Consider the following 18,280-nt stretch of genomic DNA (forward strand, 5'->3'; position numbering starts at 1 on the left):
ATCCTAGCATCTCTGGGCTTTACTTGGAGGATAGCTAACACTTTATATTTGCTTTCATAGCTGTATGTGTAAGAAAGACAAGGAGACAGATTTTTATCCCATCTGTATATCATCAACACTCCATTTACCAAATCCCAAACAGTTATGCTCAAGATCTTCTGAAGACAATGTAACTGAACAGGTGCTACTGAGGGCAAAGTTTAGCCTGCAGGATAAAGCCTGATTAATTTAGCTATAGGAATGAGAATCCTCTGGTTAGATGAACCTGTAAAATCAGGGGTCAACTAAGATCACATATGTTACAGCAATTTCTAAGTCATTATACCACAGCCACCCTCTAGTGCCAGGAGGAAGCCATAAAGACAAGCTTGTCACTCACAGCAGATAAAATACTCCTCCCCTAGCCCAAAATAGATCTATTAGTCTTCATGTGCACAAACCCACAAAATGCATCAGTGATGAATTTCCTACTCTATGCAAATCAGCTGCTGTGTATGTACAGAAGGCTTGCCTGCAGCTTGGTCCCTGCCATGCCCCAGACAAGCCAGGAGAGAGCCAGTGGAAACATGCTGGGACAGGCTTCTTCCATTACAACAGTTAACAGGGCCCAGTCTCAATCACCTTCCTTCTAGGATAATCCTTAAACTCGGGCAGAGGATGTGTCATCTTTCCATGGGCACAGAGCATCTCCCTCACATCTGGTAGCAGGATGTTCAAGGGAAGATTACACTGAGCACACCAGAGGCATTTTCACAGCAGAGATTTATCTGAGAGCATACCCCAGATGTCCGCATCCTTGACTTAAAAGGTATACATGGATGAATTCCCAGCTCTCAAATGGCTATTTCACAGGTGTCTCATCTCACAGAGGTGAAAGTCTGACTGTCAGCCTGGGACAGACTACAAAGGTTGGCCTCTCAAGGATCCAACACAGCTTTGCACAGAACATGTCAGACAACGTGTGCCTGAGAAAACTAAAATCACTGTACTGGAGAGCATAAAGAACAAGTAATCTTTCCTACTCATACTAATGGATATGAATTATACTGTTCAGGAAGCTCAGCTTGTCTGGCATATTTGATAAATTCATCCAAGTCCCCAGTGAAGTTTAATGGTAGATATAGCATGGTTTCTCTAATCAATCTTTTTGGGCCTGGAAAGATAGCTGAGATTTTGTGCCTTAAATGTGTAAGAGGGTCATGAAATCCTGAGAGCCTCTCACGGATACTCTGCAAATCCATTTGGGACTCAACCAATGAGAGCAGCATTTCATTTATGGACGTAGGTCTAACACTTCAAAATCTCTGAATCTAAATTGTATCTGCCCTATCACAGTATAGGTTTCATTTCAAGAAGAGTTACCTTTTCATGCATTCCTTTTCTTTCCCTGGATTTTTTCCTAATAAAGGTATAAGATAAGCCTATCAATTGGTTCCAGTGATATAACAAATAATGAAATACTGCTCCCTGAATATTGCAAAAGTGGCTTTTCCTCTTCCTTCTCATCGTACTTTGCCTTTAACCATCTCTCCTACTACACAATTATTTTATCTCATCCCAAGTTCAGTTTCTATTACAAGAACTCATGAACTTACTTCTGAAGGATGGATCTTTTAATGACAAGTTCTTCATCCAAGTCAGCTTCATTAGCCATGAAGAGCAATCTTTTTCCTGTGTCATCCACTCCAATGAAGTCGCGCTGCTCCACTGAAGTAGAAAATCAAACACAATCATTATATAACTCCACTTTAATGCAGGCTAGAAAAACAAATAGGGACCACCAACCACCCCCAAAATACAAAATCTGACTATCTCAGAAAATCCATGAATTTAATAAATATTGTTGGTAACTTTTTCAACTTCTTGTCAGTTGGGCTTGTTGATATATATAACGGCATTCTAAACATAGCCCTGAAAGGTTTTTGCATCCTTTTTATGAAGATGCCAACTACAGGTCCTGACATGAAACACTCAATTTTGAGCTGTGCTTTCCTTTTCTTTTATATTATTTTTTTTTAAATAAAAATCCCTGCTACCTGAATTAAAACAAATCCAGCTTCAAATCCAGCTGCTTCTTCTCATAATGTCTTTCCACATTAGAATTAGGGGGTCTAGAGAGGATTATGATTTCAGTTAAGACAAGTATTTTGCAACTCATCTATTTTAGACAAATACCAATACATAAATCACAAATACACATAAAAGTACAGATTCTAAGACTTCTACCATGGATGCTCCTGGGTAGGTTAACTTGGTTTAAATATCTTTTCATAAAACTGTCACCAAGAGAATACCTAACACTCATGTATTATTGTGGCTGTCTGTATCTCCTGTAATCAGTGACTGTGCATCAGCAGGGACTTCAGCCTACTGAAATGTAGAGCATTTATTTTTTAACAGTTTTCCACAATGTCTGAATACAGTGGTGGCAGCTCATTCCAATTTTCCTCTGTAGTTGAGCCACCACCCTGGTGGCAGCCATATACTGATCTTTACAGATACAGGGTGTACAAGTAAGCCACAGTAAAATTTTAATAATCTTTTTTCTTCCAATAAATACTATTATTTTGGGCCAACCTGGCACATATGTGTTCTCCTAAGTTCTATACCTTTAATCACACTGGAGTAACAACATACCCTAGAAGTAGCTAATTCTTTAAGACCTTTTCCAGTCAAACTATTTTAAACTTTATTTTTCCCAGGTTTAGGCCCATCCCTTGTTTTACTTATACCTGCTCTTTCAGAGTTACCACAGTAATAACTACTGTTAAAACAGACAAAACTATGCAGCTGTTGAAAGTTCTCCTGCGCAATCTTTGATCCATGTGATTAAGCATACCCTCTTCAGAAAACCCCCCAACCCTTCTCAGGAATTCATTACACTGCAAAGAAATACGAAAATAGGCCTGAACATCTAACACCAGGACAAAGTAAGCACAATTACAATAAAGCTTACTTGCTGTACAAACTCAGGGTAACTCTTGAAAGCAGTGCAGTTTGAGATTAGGGGCAAATGATCCCTCACCTCTGCCACCTAACTGGGGTCTCCTGACAGGCTGGAAATACAACAGTGACTGACTTTCCTCCATCAAAGCACTAACACTTCTCTAAGTTCAGGTCCTGCCTGCCCTTCTCCTGGCTGTTCTTACAGTAACATATTAACACTGCAACAGCAAAACTCCATGCAACAGGAAAAAGGGGAAAAACAACTTGATGAAAGCAGGACCAAGTACATGACTGACACCAAACTGGATGCTCTTGCTTGTGTGGACAGGTAAGAAACAATCAGTGAAACCATGAGCATGCACTGTGGGATTTTTTTGTATCAGATACCAGATCAGGTTTCTCCTTGTATGCTCACGATTAATAACATTACTTCAGTAATTTTAAAAAAAACCTTATACACTAAAATCAGTTATCCAGAGGTACAAAAGTGCTGTTTCAAATCCCACCGGTATCACTTAGCAAACTAAAAATAAATGGAAGAGCAGACACATAACTAGTTCACAAAATCCCTGCAAGGAAGTATGAGAAAAGTGTTAAAGTGATAGTAATTTTTAAAAATCATTTAAGGTATAAAAATGAAATGCAGGATACGTTTTGCCTCCTTACAAGATATAAATAAGGACTTGACACTGCTACTGCAATTTATTAAATACCTTACAAATTAGATCCCCATCAATTTTAAGTGCTTTAATGATCTAAAGAAATCATGACATCACAAGAGAATGCTCAGCACTTTAGTGACAAAAAGAAATAATTTTAAGTCATATTTTTTAAAATGCTTCTAAATAAATCATAATTAACTGACACTTGAGAAAAAGACACCTTTGTTAAAGATTCAGTATCCCCACACTTCCAATTAAATGGAGAGGATTTCACATGATGAAGCCTTCAAGACCACCAAGAGGCCTTCTGGCAAACAGAGAATACCAGTGACGACATGCTTGCTGCTTTCAAGACAAGAAAAATAAGCAGGAAAGAGTCACCATCTCCATCTTTTCTGCCTTTCTTTATACACAGAAAGGTTCAGACATTGTTTTCCACTCAATCCCTTGCAGGTCATCTTTAAGAACACACCTCCATTCTGGGTATCTGAATTCCTGACACTCTGTTTATTTGGGTTACTACCACTGACTAGCATTTTCATCTTGTGTTTTTCTTTTTCACTGCCATTGCTCTTATGCTCAATTAAAAAAGCCAATGAGATTATTATCGTCAATATATGATCCCCTAAATATAAAACCCAATGAACTTGACCCTGTAATTTGCAGCTGAGTCGAACATCGCAGAAAACCATCAGGATGAATTTATAGCACTTAACACACTGCAATTCATGCTAATTTAAGAGCTGTTCTTATTTCACAGCTCTTGAATGTTCAATAATACCCCAAAAGCAACAACTTTGTATCGGATTCCATGATGTATGCAAAACAGAATCTTGTTGATCCTTCTCAAAAAATTAATTGCTTTGTAGAAACAGTGAAAAAATAAATCTAGTGGCTTGTCATGGGATTCATTTTATAATACAAACACTTGAATAGTAGAGTCCAAGTACATAAAAACCTGTATGCATTGCAATTTAGAGAAGGAGCTAATAGTGCCATCTACTATGAAAAACTGCCTAACATACTCCATGTTAATATCTTATCTTTGGGTGCTCACAAGCTTTACTAACTTTTACCAAGTTTTAACTATCTGGGATGAAATTTCCAATGCAAGGTGCCTGGCTTAAGAGGAACATTTGAAAAACTTCAGCAAAAACCATTCAGCTGGTTCCAAGGCTAAGTTAAAAAAAAAGTGTTTCGCTAAGCAGAAATGGTTTGGTGTCCCTTCGCTTGAAAAGCTCTAATCAAACTTCGAAAAACTGCAGGTTCACTTGCTGTATTCTTCTCTAGTCGTCTATTTTTGCTGCAAAAGTTTCTGCATATTTTATTTTTAAGGACAAATTGTTCCAATTCCTCAGCTCCTAGGACTGATCAAATAGCAGGTGCTATCTAAGGTTTTCTGCACCATCAGGTGGTACAAGCAAAGCACGCAAGCCACGAGGCTCCACAGACTTGCTGTAATGACTGTTCAAGGGGAGAGTTTAATCTGTTGTCTTTTTGTAGTGTGTTTTTACAAGGAAATAAAAGTCATAAACTCACAGGGGTGGAAGGAAAAGGAAAAAAGCATAAAAACAAGGATTCTGCAAGACAGACTGGAAGGGAGAGAAAGCAGTCCCTGAAAAGTACTGCAAACTGTGTCTGTCCGTTGAAGGACACTAGACAGGACAGGAATCAGAAGTAAGTGATAACTACAGGTAATTATAGGCAGATAAATGAACCAGAAGAAGACAAGAAGCCAGAAATGGAACAGAAGATGGAACTGGCAGTGAAAGAGAAGAGAAATATATGACAAAGAAAAGCCAGGCTCTCAACAAGAATCCTTGAGGAAGGAAACTAAGGAAAGAGAATAAGAATGGAGGCTGGTGGCAGCAAGAAGCCAGCATAGGAAAAGAAAGATGGATGAGCTAAGGTAATGTTAATAGCAACAGGATGTGTTTAGTCAAGTAGGAATGAAAGCCAAGAGGGTCTGGTGCTCCCTAAAAATATACTTCCCTCCTTTAGAACCTGGAGAAGAACCTAAAATCCCTGTCTTGGCACTCCCCTGCTTTTAACAAATGACTGACACAGGCCCAGTAGAGTTCGTGCTTTATCTGAGACAGTTCACAGGAAACGTGTCAATAGTGCTGTCCATGGCAGCTCAAGTCATGCTTTGGGTGGGAGATCTTAGCATTGGGCCCCACAGAAAAATATAGGGGGTGATGAAACACTTCTACATAATGGAATTTAAGTCTTTTCAAGTTTAGTCTTTTACAGATCTGAAAAAGCACACACAAATTTTAACAAGTCGTGTAGGAAGAGTTATGCTACAAAGTCAAGCACACAGACATAAAAAACAAGCAAAATAAGAATGCATGTACAATCTGATGTGTTTATATTTGCAAAGAGTCTTCAGATAATCTTGTTTATCCTCACAGACCTCCTCACCCCCACCCTGTGTGCTCAGCGCTCACATGCTGGGCAGCTCTATGATGTTTAACCACAAACCCATTAGTTTACAACTCCTGAATGCTCAACTCTGCGCTGTAGCAGTGCTCTTGACAATATTTTATGTGCCATTAGCACTAAGACTGCCTTTCAAAAATATGGGAGTTAGAGCTATTTTAGAGTCCAAGTACTAAATGCTTTCAGCCCTACTAACCTTACACGTTGCTCAACAAAAATCTTCATGCAGAGCCTAAGAAGTTTTCTTTTAAAAACTTATTTCCTCCACTTTCAGAAAACGGTTGGCTTGCATTTCACTCCTCTCTCAGTCTGAAGCTACATTTTCTTACTTGTATTCCAGTAATGCCTCTGAGCTTTAATCAAGGACGAGGACCCACTAAGCTGACAATAATCAAGACTCAGCATTTTAACAGATATCATTAAAAGGAAATGAGAGGTATGGTGTGGGAACAACCGTGTGGTATTTAGTACTTCTAGCATATAAGTAAAATGGGTATAATAGCCCTGCTCTGCCTTACAGCAGTGCTGTGAGAACAGATACATTAAAGATTACAAGGCACTAACTAAGATATTATGGTAAGAGGGACAAGATAAGCATCTAATCAACTCCTTGAAATCAGTGGGAGTTTTGCCTAGCAAAAGGCTCCTGGATGCGATTTCTGAAGAGCAATTCACTACATACCATAAGAAGGGAGAATTTCTAGAAGTGTTTGTAACCCACCTCATGTTGGTTGCTTCAGTCAGTGTGAAATTCCCAGCTATAATCAGGCTGATGCTTAGTGCTCTTGAAAAACCTAATAGTTTTAATGTTCATATGTAACAAAAATTCAGGGTTTTATCCAAAACTCACTGAAGTCACCTGGAGCTTTTCCCTTAACTCTTGTGAGCTTTGGATCAGAGCCTGCAAGATTACACGAGTCTAATACTTAATTCTGAGCTGGAAAAAACCAAATCACACCCTCACCGGGGAATCTGAGGAAAAATAGGGTATCTGTGCCCTTTTTATTTCTTTTGCTATGGGACTGATAACTAAACATATCGTACATACCTGTGGTTTTTCTATAATTTATTAATAAATATGTATTCCTACCTACATACCTGGCTTTTTTTTCCCTTTCTGTCCTGGTACCACATCTGTTGGTTCATGAGTTTTCTTCATCAACATGGAGAGAGTAGCATCATGTGTCCGAAAGAGGTCCACAACTTTATATAAATCTACATCTGTGATCAGATCGCAGCTCAACACCAAGACATCGGTCTGTCAGAGAAGGGAAAAAACCAGCAAACCTTTCAGAGATACAAATTACCACATACGGATTAACATTTGAGGACCCAAAACCAAATACACACTTTAACTTTTTTCTTTTTACTATTTTTTTAAATTACCACTGCCAAAAATAGCTCCTGCTTTTTACCAGTGCAATTTTCTTGAGTCCTGCTGCTACTGTTATTTGGTTGATGCTTACCCAGCTCCAGACCATAAAGAGTATGTGACCATCTCAAGCTCCATCTGCTCCTAAGGACAGAAGCCATGGCTTTCAGGACCGAGAAGAAATTCAGCAGTATTTGCAACAGGTACTTTTAGTTATATAATGATGTAGAAAAGAAATCTTTCCGAAGAACTCTTTTTTAGCTGACTTTGCATCTGGCTACAAACCGCTGGAAAAGATATTTGAGCTATGTTATTTTATTGGGGGACAAAAAAACTAAAGACTATCTAGGATGTGATTTACTCAGTAATTGCACTGCAATGGTGGGCTCAGTTTAGAAATACATTTCCTAAAACCAGCAATACTCCATATTACAAGAAAAAAAAAAAAGAGGATGTTAGGTCCTATTTAGTAGGAGGTTTGTACTTAATTATGATCTCAAAGGATTCCGAAGTCCCTTATACAGTTTTTAAGAAAACTGCTGCACAAATCACAGGAACATTGTCACATATTGAGCAAGACACAACAGCTTCATTAATGGTGCACACTATCAATATAATCCAGCTAAGAACTCTTATTTAGAAAAAATTCTCTGTATTTCATGTGGGTTGTGGAATATGCTGCCAAAAACCTATGAGTCCAGCAATTAACTTCATTTAAACTAATCCTAACATAATATTTGTGCAGCATGGCCTACAGAAAAGTAGCAAATTTCCACTTTTTGTTAATGATCAACCTTCTAAAGACCTCTCCAGAAGACAGTGTTTCTTTCCTGACGGTTACCATTTTCACTTTTTCTGCTACCATTTCCCATGCTAAGCCTCCCTGCAGTGTGACTAGGCTGCCTAGTTTTGTCTTTTTAAAAGACAATATTTAATGAGAAGGGCATTAGACAACACTTAGAAAAAGATGAGTTAATTCATAGAGGATTGATCAGTAATAGTGCTCTAACTTTTGAAAACTATCAAAAAATAGCTAAAGCAAACTATGTCAGGATTGACCTCTCATTCCAGAAAGGATTTTTACAGAAAAGCTTGCTTTACAGACTTTGTCTAATACTAGGAGATTCCACATTGTAGTTGAGATCAGCTGATCTGGTATCCACATTATTTGACAGGTCCTCCTACAACTGCTAGGTAGTTTCATGTGTGTACCAATAAAGCGTTGGAATTCATGCCACAAACTGTTGGAGCCGCTGATTTGGCATGCTGTGCAAAAGGTCAAGCTCTTCCATTTTCATGTGATTTCTCCCCACTTTACTGAGAAACACCTGGCTGCTTTACAGGATGGAAGAACCTTCAGGTTGAGAATTTTACACATTCAAAACCTGACCTGCATCACTTCTTTTAACGTATTTTCAAAATGTGTACTTTATATTACAGTTTTGCCCAAGAAAAGTGTTTTAATTAGCACTTCTTTAAAAAAATCCAACATGCACACATTGGAAAAACCCCCAACAGCCCAAACCATTAAAGCAAGTTGCCCAGCACTCTGGAGCAGCCCTGCTCCAACATTCCAGGGTGTACAAAGAAAATAAGAAAAAAATTCAGCTTGGTGTGGAAGCAAATCTCCCGCTTCACAACTGTAAACTGTGAAGAAACACATATTAAATATCCTGGAAAATCCTGCAAAATTTTCAGATATTCTGTTTTTACAAGAGCACAAATAAATTACAATGTTTACGGAAAAGGCCAAAAGGTATTCAAGACCCATATAAATAGACCTGTACTTTTCAAACTCACTTTATAGAAGGAAGAGATTGCCAGTTTCAAATCTAGATGCATTGAACTCCAGTGGTGAAAATAAGAAATAATAAAATGAGAGAGACTGACAGACCAATAGTCTTATATTAAGGAATGACTATCTGGACTTGTAAAACAAACCTTGTAATTATTTCACATTTTACTAAATGCTTTAATCTGTCACTAATGCAAAAACCCAACAAGCGTTTCATAGTTCTGACCAGGCTCCTGGGTTTTTTCTTCTCACTATAGGACAAGCTTTTTGCAAAAACTGAATGCAAGACCCCTGAGGAGCATACGGGAACAGAACCACCAAATGTCTGGTTGCCATCTGTTCTACCCATTTACTCTCCCAATATGTAAATAAACGTCAGTGAGCGCAGGGACCAGTGAAACACACAGTTGCTCTGTAAAGCCCACATTTCTGCCTCTCCTCCTGATGAGCAGAGCAGTGGCCTCAGAAGCACGCTGAGAATACACCATGAAAGGCTCTTTTGGGACTTGACAGCCTCCCCTTTGAAACACCACCCCCCTCATAAATAAAGCCCTCACTGTCTAATGGATGCACTTTTTTTTCCAGTGTACAACTCCTGAACGAATAAACTAATGGCTGAATGAAAAAATAAACTATCCTAGAACCTTAGCAGAAGTGTGTGTTTTTCTTTACGTTTTCAGGGTGGGTGTAGAAGAAAGAAAATAAATGATAGAACTTGTGGGTTTTTTACATATATACATGCCAAATAATTGCAGTGCACCTTTCCCAAAGAGCCACTGATACAAAGAAGAGAAGTACGTACTTACTACATGCACTCACGTACTAACAAGGGGTATGGGAACATACTTGACTTCATGAATTATGCAAACACCTAAGTACACACACATCTCTTAATGAAATACATGTAACAATGATTACATCAACCCCAAACTATTATACAAACAGATGATAAGAATCAACATGAACTGATTATAAAAACCCCAGCGAGCACACACCTCAAGCAGAACGACTGCAAAGGAAAAAAATGCACACATGAATGCACTCTCAACACGTATTACAGCCATGGGCAGGGCAAGGCAAGGGTCTGAAATCAAGAGGGACCATCTAATGGATGGAGCATGAAACAAATACTTGGAATATCTGGTATTTTCCTGCTCTGCCAAACTTGACACATGCCATTTTGTCTCTACTACTTTTATGACAAAGAGAAGCCCTCATCACAGACCTCTACCATAGAAGCTGCTATACAGAGCAGGTGAAAGGCCATCAAGTATAAGAGAACAGCAAATGATTTTGGGCTGAGGAAAACAGGAATACACTGTATTGCTACTCACAGCCCTGCCCTGCTAGTAGCACAGCTTGTGTTTTTGTGAGCATCACAAGAGCCACAGAAAAGACAAGGAGAATATAATGCTCCTTGAAAGTGTTAACTTGGGCCTTAGCAATTCCTTTTAACCTCAGATTTGCAATTCACTCACTCAAATGAAAAACTGAGACTAGGCTACTGGGCAAGCGGAGAAAAGTGCAATTCTGCAGAGATCACCTGTGGTCCGAGTTTCAAGAAGATCCTTCTGCATCCTTACTAACATCATAAATTAATAGAGCTCTGGGCTTTCAGTCCAACCATCCCTGAATACAGAGTATTCAGTTAAGTCAAGTATGAAAACATGGCACTAGAATCCCCAAATATCCACTCTACCTTTCTAACACTGGCTAACAGCACTTCATCATCAAATGTTATGAACTGTGAAATGGTCAGATATTAAATAAGTTAAATACTTGATCTGGATAAATAAAACAGTGCCACATAAAGCATGAAGAGATTTATGCAAAATAGAGAAAACAGTAAGGAAAAAACACTGAAAACCAATATGTCAACAATTATATTAAACCCGGCACAATATGGAAAATATACACAAAAACAAGACCAAAAAGCAGATTGTTTCAAGAACTCAGATCAAGACAGCCGATTTAAAAATAGAAAACATGTTTTCAATGGAACTAATTCATACCACAGATCAAAAGATGGATGCAATTATATGGTGTAATATACCAGCATAAATAAAAAGCCTTGGACTTTCTCACACCCCACATACAAAGGCAATGCTAAAAACCCTTTTATATTCAGCAATTATTGCTGGAGCTCTTATGATCAAACAGAAGATGTCAAGGTTACCACAGATAGCTGGCAGCAAATTATGAATTTTTAGTGGTATTCACTATGCTTTTTCTATCAAGTATAGACAAGGGCAGGACCTCACAGCCTAAACTGCTGATGGCCTCAAAAACAGCAGACTAGAAAATGAGAAAACATGTGTTGCAAGGAAACTGCAATATGAACAAAATCAGCCTCAAGAGAAAGAGGAAAACAAATGTCAGATTGCATTATAAACAGAAAAGAAGCAAAACATCCACAAGCAGTAGAACCAGCTTCTAACAGAACTGAAAACAGACAAAACATTGAAGCTAAATGTTAAAAGTTTCCAATTGCAAAGTATTACAGCTAAGACTTTGACATGAAAAGAAAGAAAATCAAGAGATTAGTACACTCAACCTAAGTTAATACATGGACAAACAGAACTTTGCATCACTTCCTGCGGTGTCACCAAACAACGAGGGAGAGAGAGAGGAACAAGTTATAATTATTGCTGGAATTAGGACTGAGTTTTATACACAATAGCCTGGAACTTCACCCACATGTTGCATTAACAGTGGGGTTTGTGTGTAATGCTTTTTATTATTCTAAAGAGTGGAAAGGGAAAAAACAGTTTGGCTGTGGGCAAGCATTTTGATTGCTTGTTAGCATTCTCCAGGCAAAGATACCTCCCAGCAATTACATTACTCACCACTCTTTAGATCAGAAACTTACATCCAACGCTTTAGAGAATCCCTTTTTATCTCAGTCTCCCTTGAAGATCTCCAATTTCAACACCTGTGACCTCTTTGAAGCTCTATAGCTATTGCTGCAACTGGAGCAGGGAACCACATTTATTTTTTGATGTCTCTAAGATCTTGCTAGCTACCAACTGAAATGGCCGCCTTTGGCTGGGAATTCCCACTCTCCTTTTGTAATGTCCTTGATGGCAAGATTCAGAAGGAAATCATGATTTAGTACTTTGCTAGCAGACATGAAGCTTTAACCTATTCTACTCTCACCTTGCAGCCAGCAGGAAGTTTGCTGTACATCCATAACTACACTAAGGACAGAGGACAGTGAAGGCACAGAATGTCCCTCAATCTGAAATCCAGTAGCAACCACTCCTCATTAAGGATGGAAGAATTCTTCTATAAGATGTGTGCAATGTGAAAGCAGCTTCTTAGAGGCTTCTTTTTTCCTTTTTAAAAAAAAAGAAAACAGAAAAGTCTAATGTGGGAGCCAAGGGAGTCTCTTCTAATTTCTTGGATAGCCCTGAATTCATCAGGTGAGGATATCTTAAGGCAATGTGAATGCCTTCACATACGTAACCTGTCAGCATCACTGTTTATCTTCTCAAAGAAAGCTCCAAGAAAGATGCCAGAAGCTGGGGAGGAGACTTAACCCCAGTCCCATCATATGGCTCATTCAATGTTTTGTATCAGATGGGATCATACAACGAAAACACCATTTTAGGTTATCTTTGCATCTCATGAGCTACCATCCAAAATCAATATTTTTTAATTTACATACATATAAGCTAGGAACAGGAAAGATATTCAAGCCTAGAAGGCATCCTGTCTCCTCCCAGAAGGAAGCCTTGCTACCTATGCTCAAACTGACATGTGGGGTGGAAAAGGGTAATTTACAGTTCTCAGCAACCAAACCCAGAAGTTTAGAGATGAACAGAAGTTCATAAACTTATTAAGGATGTTTTCAAAGCAGGACATTGATATTACGACACTTAGTGAACTGTAAAACTTCTGATCTGGAACATAAGCTTTGGAATCCACCTTTTCCTCCGATTTCAAGTAAATCAATCTTGTCCTGCTTATACAGTACTCCAAAAGTAATTTTCCCAGCTTATTCCTCTACCCACGTCACCCCTCTTCACTGGTTCTGTTTTCTATCACATGAAGCACAAGCTGTTTACTGTCCTTTTAATAGCCTATCCTACCCACATGCCATGCACTTAGCAAATCTACCTCACTTCAATATGAGATGACAGCCCTAGTATCTATTTGTATCTTCTAAAGGGTGTGGCTTTAGCCTCTGCTTTTTGTTTGTTTTTTGAGGGTTTTTTGGTTTTTCATTTAGTAAAAGATCTGCTACCCTTACACTTGCAGAACACTGACAATTGTGATGCTACCAGTATGCTGGGGCACTGGACTGACACAGTTGATCTCATCTTGGTCGGCTCTCTCATTTGTCTGTGATCAGGGTCATCTCCTGGGCTTACGTCCCAGTCCTGAGTATGCCACACAGGAGACCGTTTTTCCCAGCTAATGGCATCCAGAAGTGTGCACTGTGCCTGCTAAGGCTCAGGGGAGCGCCCCAGAACCCAGACCTTGAATTTGCCAGTTCATGGAGGGAAAGCCTGGCAAGGTAAATTCTCTCCTGGCTCAATGCAGTGCATGGACAGATCCCTTCTCCACAGGCAGAACTCCAGAAAGGAATGGCACTCTCCTCATCACTCCTGTTCCTGGAAGGCAGGTTTCCAGGACTACCTGGACAGCAGCACTACCAGACCTGCTGTGCAGCTGATCTTGGACTCTACCTCACATGAACAGAAAGGAGAACACAGCAGTCAGGCTCCAACCTCAACAGCAGCAGCACAGCAGGAATTGCTGCCAAAGCCCAGAGCTCAAGCCCAGGCTTAACACTTAATGTAAGCAGAGCCTTAGGCAGTCAGGTGCTGCAGTCATACACACAATAATAATAAAAAGTAGTCCTAATGGAGCTCAACCGGCTCAACTTATTGAAGGGAAAGAAGGCCTTTGCCCACAGCCAGCAATCAGCTCAACTGCAGATCCCTCAGCAGCACATCAAAAAGCAGGAATGACCAGATTCAAGGGCTAGGAACCAGTGATCAGCACAGGAATAAAATGCAAAGTGGTTTAAGAGGGAGAATAAGTATAAGCTGGAATAAAATATCAAAGTATGTAATAGACAATTCATACATTCTAGTAGATTAAGAAAGTCTTGCTGTATTTCAGAAACACTTTCACTAAGTCATCCCTAAGTTTCGGGGCTAACAGCCCAAACTTGTGGGTGCAAACTCCCATACAAACTAGAGGATCATAATGGTTCCTTGCAGTCTCAAACTAGACAGTAAATAAAAACCAAAACATACAAGCATGTGTCCTCAGGAATCATTCTGCCATCCTGCAGCTAGTATCAGCACGATCTTAAATTAAAAAAAAACTCTTTCCAAGGTCAAAACAAGTCATTACACAACACCCAGTTTCAACACTTCTTCAAAAGAAAACCCAAACTGTGATGTACTCTGCAAAGCAGAGGCTCCATGAGACAGTTCAGTGGAACTGCTACTGTGCACCAGTCTGCAAGGAGTGGCAACCACCTGCCTGAAACCCCATCAGACTTGTTCAAATGTTGGGGCTCTTCTCTAAACACTTTTCATGCCATGGTAAATAAAAGCACTACTATAAACTGTAGATTCCTAAACTATCTTTCACACAGTATCATTTTCTCCTCTAGCACCTTTCGAGTTTTTCCAATGGTGTTTGGTCTGCAGCAACTGCTCTTGTAAGAAAAATGTTATGAAAACTTCAAGACCTCCACTGCTTTTTCCAGCACTATTAGTCTACATACAGAATTTTCACCATCTTCCCAGAGAAGCTGAATGAATTTATACTACAGAAGAATATCTAAATTTGTTTCAAGAAGATCTGAATACACATTTGCTTTTCCATTTTCTGCACAGAACCAAAGAAAAATGAGATAACCTGTTTCGGTTTCCCAGTTAACACAGCATGACAAAAATGCAAAATTAAATTCCAGGCATCCTAAAGTCAACTGATCTTCACCATGGCTTTCACCAAATTAAAGTGACAGAAAACCAGTGCTGAGAAGAGTGACAGCCTCTGGGATAGCCTGTGCTGTTCACAGCACCACATTCCTATTATCAGTGTTACACAACTGTACCAAGCTGCAAAACCAGACACAGGGGAAAACCCTTTCCTGCACGTAAGTCCATGGGCTGACGTTCGGCATCTCCTTCCTCCCATGTTTCCCAAAAACTGGAAGTAGGTACTTAGTTGTCCAACACACAGTTAGATCTGATCTTAACAATTCAATTTTCTCCTTCAGGGGAAGAATATCACCTGCAATGATACCTTTTTTGGACATTTTTCTGGAAGAACATTCCTTCCTTGCCATCTGCAGCCTTTTAAACTGCTTCTAGCCTGTGGGATTTCTACTTGTGTATTTTCCCCATGTCTGGATCTTAACAGCTCTTCCCTCATAGAATGTTTGGGCTTTTCATAGCAATTGTGGGCACTACAGCTGTCACAGTGTCATGGTTAAAGCACAGTAAGTTATTTACATAGGGCATTTGTATATATTTTAAATAGGGAAAATGAAAGAGGATTTACTAAAATGAACACTACTATTTACTCCCCAAAAATGAAAACTAGTAGCGGCTGACAAAACTAGGAAAAAATAGTTTTACCAGGATGCTTTTAAATAAATTACTTTAGCTATATGCATGTGCAAAGAGCTTGCTGCGTCTGCGAGTAGAATAGGCTGAATTTGTGTAATTCATCAGAAACCACAGAGGGCCTAAAAGAAAACACACACTGTAATACAGGAAAAGCACTGACCATTAACTTCTACATGGGAACAAGAGGTATTGGTTAACATAATGAGCGCAGGCCTGGAGTTCCCAGGAGCATGAAAAGGATAAGGACATGCAGTGGGAGATGCAACAATTGAAACTGACAGGCATCTCAGGTCTGTCAATGACTCTTCTTGCAAAACACCTAAGGTTTTGCCAGCCTGTATAATGCAAGGCATCCTCTTTAGCTGACAATGGGCAGAATAGTAAATGCCCTAATAATCATTCTTGATCCAATCTTCACAGCTAATTGCCTTATTCAAACTTCTGATGTTTTAGCCATTATCCATAGTAAAACTGAGCAGCAAAATAATTTAATTAGCTAGTCTTCTAAAGCTGAGTAACCTGAGTAACATTAAAAAAAAATAAAATAGAGCAACAAACAAACAAAAAACCCCAACAATTGCTGAATTCTCTCTTACCCTGCCAGAAAAAATAATGATCAGCTGAAGGTCCTGAACACATTCTTCAAGCACAGAGTCAGGCAGCGGTGTATTGTTCCCCAAAGCCACACAGCCTGAGCACCTGCCCATGTAGCTGCTTCCTACAAAGACAATAAGCTGTGCTTTGGGAATGGGACTTAGGCATGCAAGCTGTAATAAATGTTGGCTACTGCCTTCAGTGGTGGCAGCTTTCAGGAAGCGGCAGAGAGTGAAAAAAGATGCTACATACCCTGTGAGCTGCCATCTGATACAGTTATTTTCCCTAACAGCATTGTGAGAGGCAGAATCAGATAAACCACCAAGACAGCATTTTAATCTGCATTTTAAACACTTAAGTAAACAATGTTTGCTGTCAGCTGTGCTGGAAGAAAATGATGAAATTCTTTTTACTACTTCAAAACAGATTAATAGAATATTTAGTTCAGTCTTGCTATTATATAGAGACCATATCTCTTACAAATTAATTTATTTCGGTTTTTTATTTCCACTGACAGCATAAAAAAATTACATAACTCTGTATTATGGGTACCTAAGTTTTTCTTTCCATGCTCACCAAACTCTGCTCAGTCGTACCAAAAGGATTCAGATTCCATATTCCAGCCGTTCCAGCAAGCTTACTTACATCATGTGTTTGCAAAGCAGATTTTTCAGCAGAGGAAGCAGAGCGCTTCGCCATGCTGGCCAAGACTCCACGGATCAGTGACCCTCAGCAGCACACAGACCACCACCGTGACATCACACTTTCCACAACACGGATCCCAAAGATGCACATACCAAGAGAATCTGGAGTTTCAATCTTTGTTTATTTGTTCAAAGAAAGTTGGTTTTTCTTCTTCTTTCTGGTAGCTTTTTAGAGTTTGTTTTACTTTGCTTTTAAAGAGCTGTATTACTTTGTAATCTTACTTTTTGAAACTGAGAAAACCAGGTGGACCACCTGAGATGAAACATTTCTCTCACAAGCACTCACCAGCGATAGCAGCAGAAGACAAGCCGATTAATTCACACTGTATTATTCAGGGCTTCCATTAACACAGCTAAGGGCTCATCAAGGGAGGAAAATATGAAATTGTTCCATTGCTGTTACTCTGCTGGAACGCCACATTTTAATCACTGTCTGGAGTGCAGTTGAGTGACACAAGGGAGAGAAATGCTTAATAGAAGATGAAAATTATATAGACACAGTGAAGACAAATGTTTGATCCAGGCACACCCAATCCACCCGAAACACGGATTCATGAGTTAACCAGGTTTTTCAACCTGCTGCCTGGAGAGCCCCAGCCTGGGAGGTGGTGCCAGACAGCAGCTGTGGGGGTCTGGTAAAATTTGGCACAGGAAACAAAATGGTGAAATATTAGAGATGCCTAAATTTCAGGGGAACTCATTTGGAAACTATAGTGTCACCCCTTGCCATTTATTTTTTTCATCAACAGTAATACACAATCCACAAAAAGGGATTTAGCAGCCTGATGAATGGTACAAGCAGAGGGTCATAGAAACACAGTTCTAAAGGGGTTTCCTGAGTCAAGAGTTTTGCCTCCTGTCATTCCAGTTATTGATTTACTTAGTTTATTTAAAAGCAAACAAAAATATAACAAGAAAACAGATTCTTATTCTAGGAGGAAATCGGGGAATTCTTATGTTGTTTACTCCTGGAAAACAATCTCACAATCCTATTCTGCTCTGACTAAAACCTTTCTGTAATTTTCAGCCTATGTTTTCCCACAGCAAATTTAAACCCATTTATACTCCATTCAGAATATCTTTTCTCCTCTTCTAGTGTTTGTCCCACATTTGATACATTTGAGTTCTCCACCTGCTCAATATTCCTGGCAAGCAACCCCTTCTCATTG

At 39.3% G+C, this 18,280-nt stretch overlaps 1 protein-coding gene across 3 annotated transcripts in view; it reads right to left on the reverse strand.

Moving 5' to 3' along the window:
• Window positions 1-18,280, reverse strand: part of EIF2B3 (eukaryotic translation initiation factor 2B subunit gamma) — a 99,407-nt gene that overhangs the window by 71,391 nt on the left and 9,736 nt on the right. For 2 of the 3 annotated variants that reach the window (XM_005521097.3, XM_088060483.1), the window contains exons 3-4: window positions 7,149-7,308; window positions 1,596-1,707 (exon numbers count right to left, since the gene is read on the reverse strand). In XM_005521097.3, coding sequence (XP_005521154.1) covers window positions 1,596-1,707; window positions 7,149-7,308 — 272 coding nt within the window. The remainder of the gene's footprint in view (window positions 1-1,595; window positions 1,708-7,148; window positions 7,309-18,280) is intronic. The other variant, XM_088060484.1, reaches the window with a different exon arrangement.

This window comes from Pseudopodoces humilis, chromosome 10 (assembly GCF_049639895.1).
Source record: "Pseudopodoces humilis isolate 2021_Gansu_Grassland_sample_001 chromosome 10, ASM4963989v1, whole genome shotgun sequence".
In the NCBI taxonomy this organism is placed as follows: Eukaryota; Metazoa; Chordata; class Aves; order Passeriformes; family Paridae; genus Pseudopodoces; species Pseudopodoces humilis.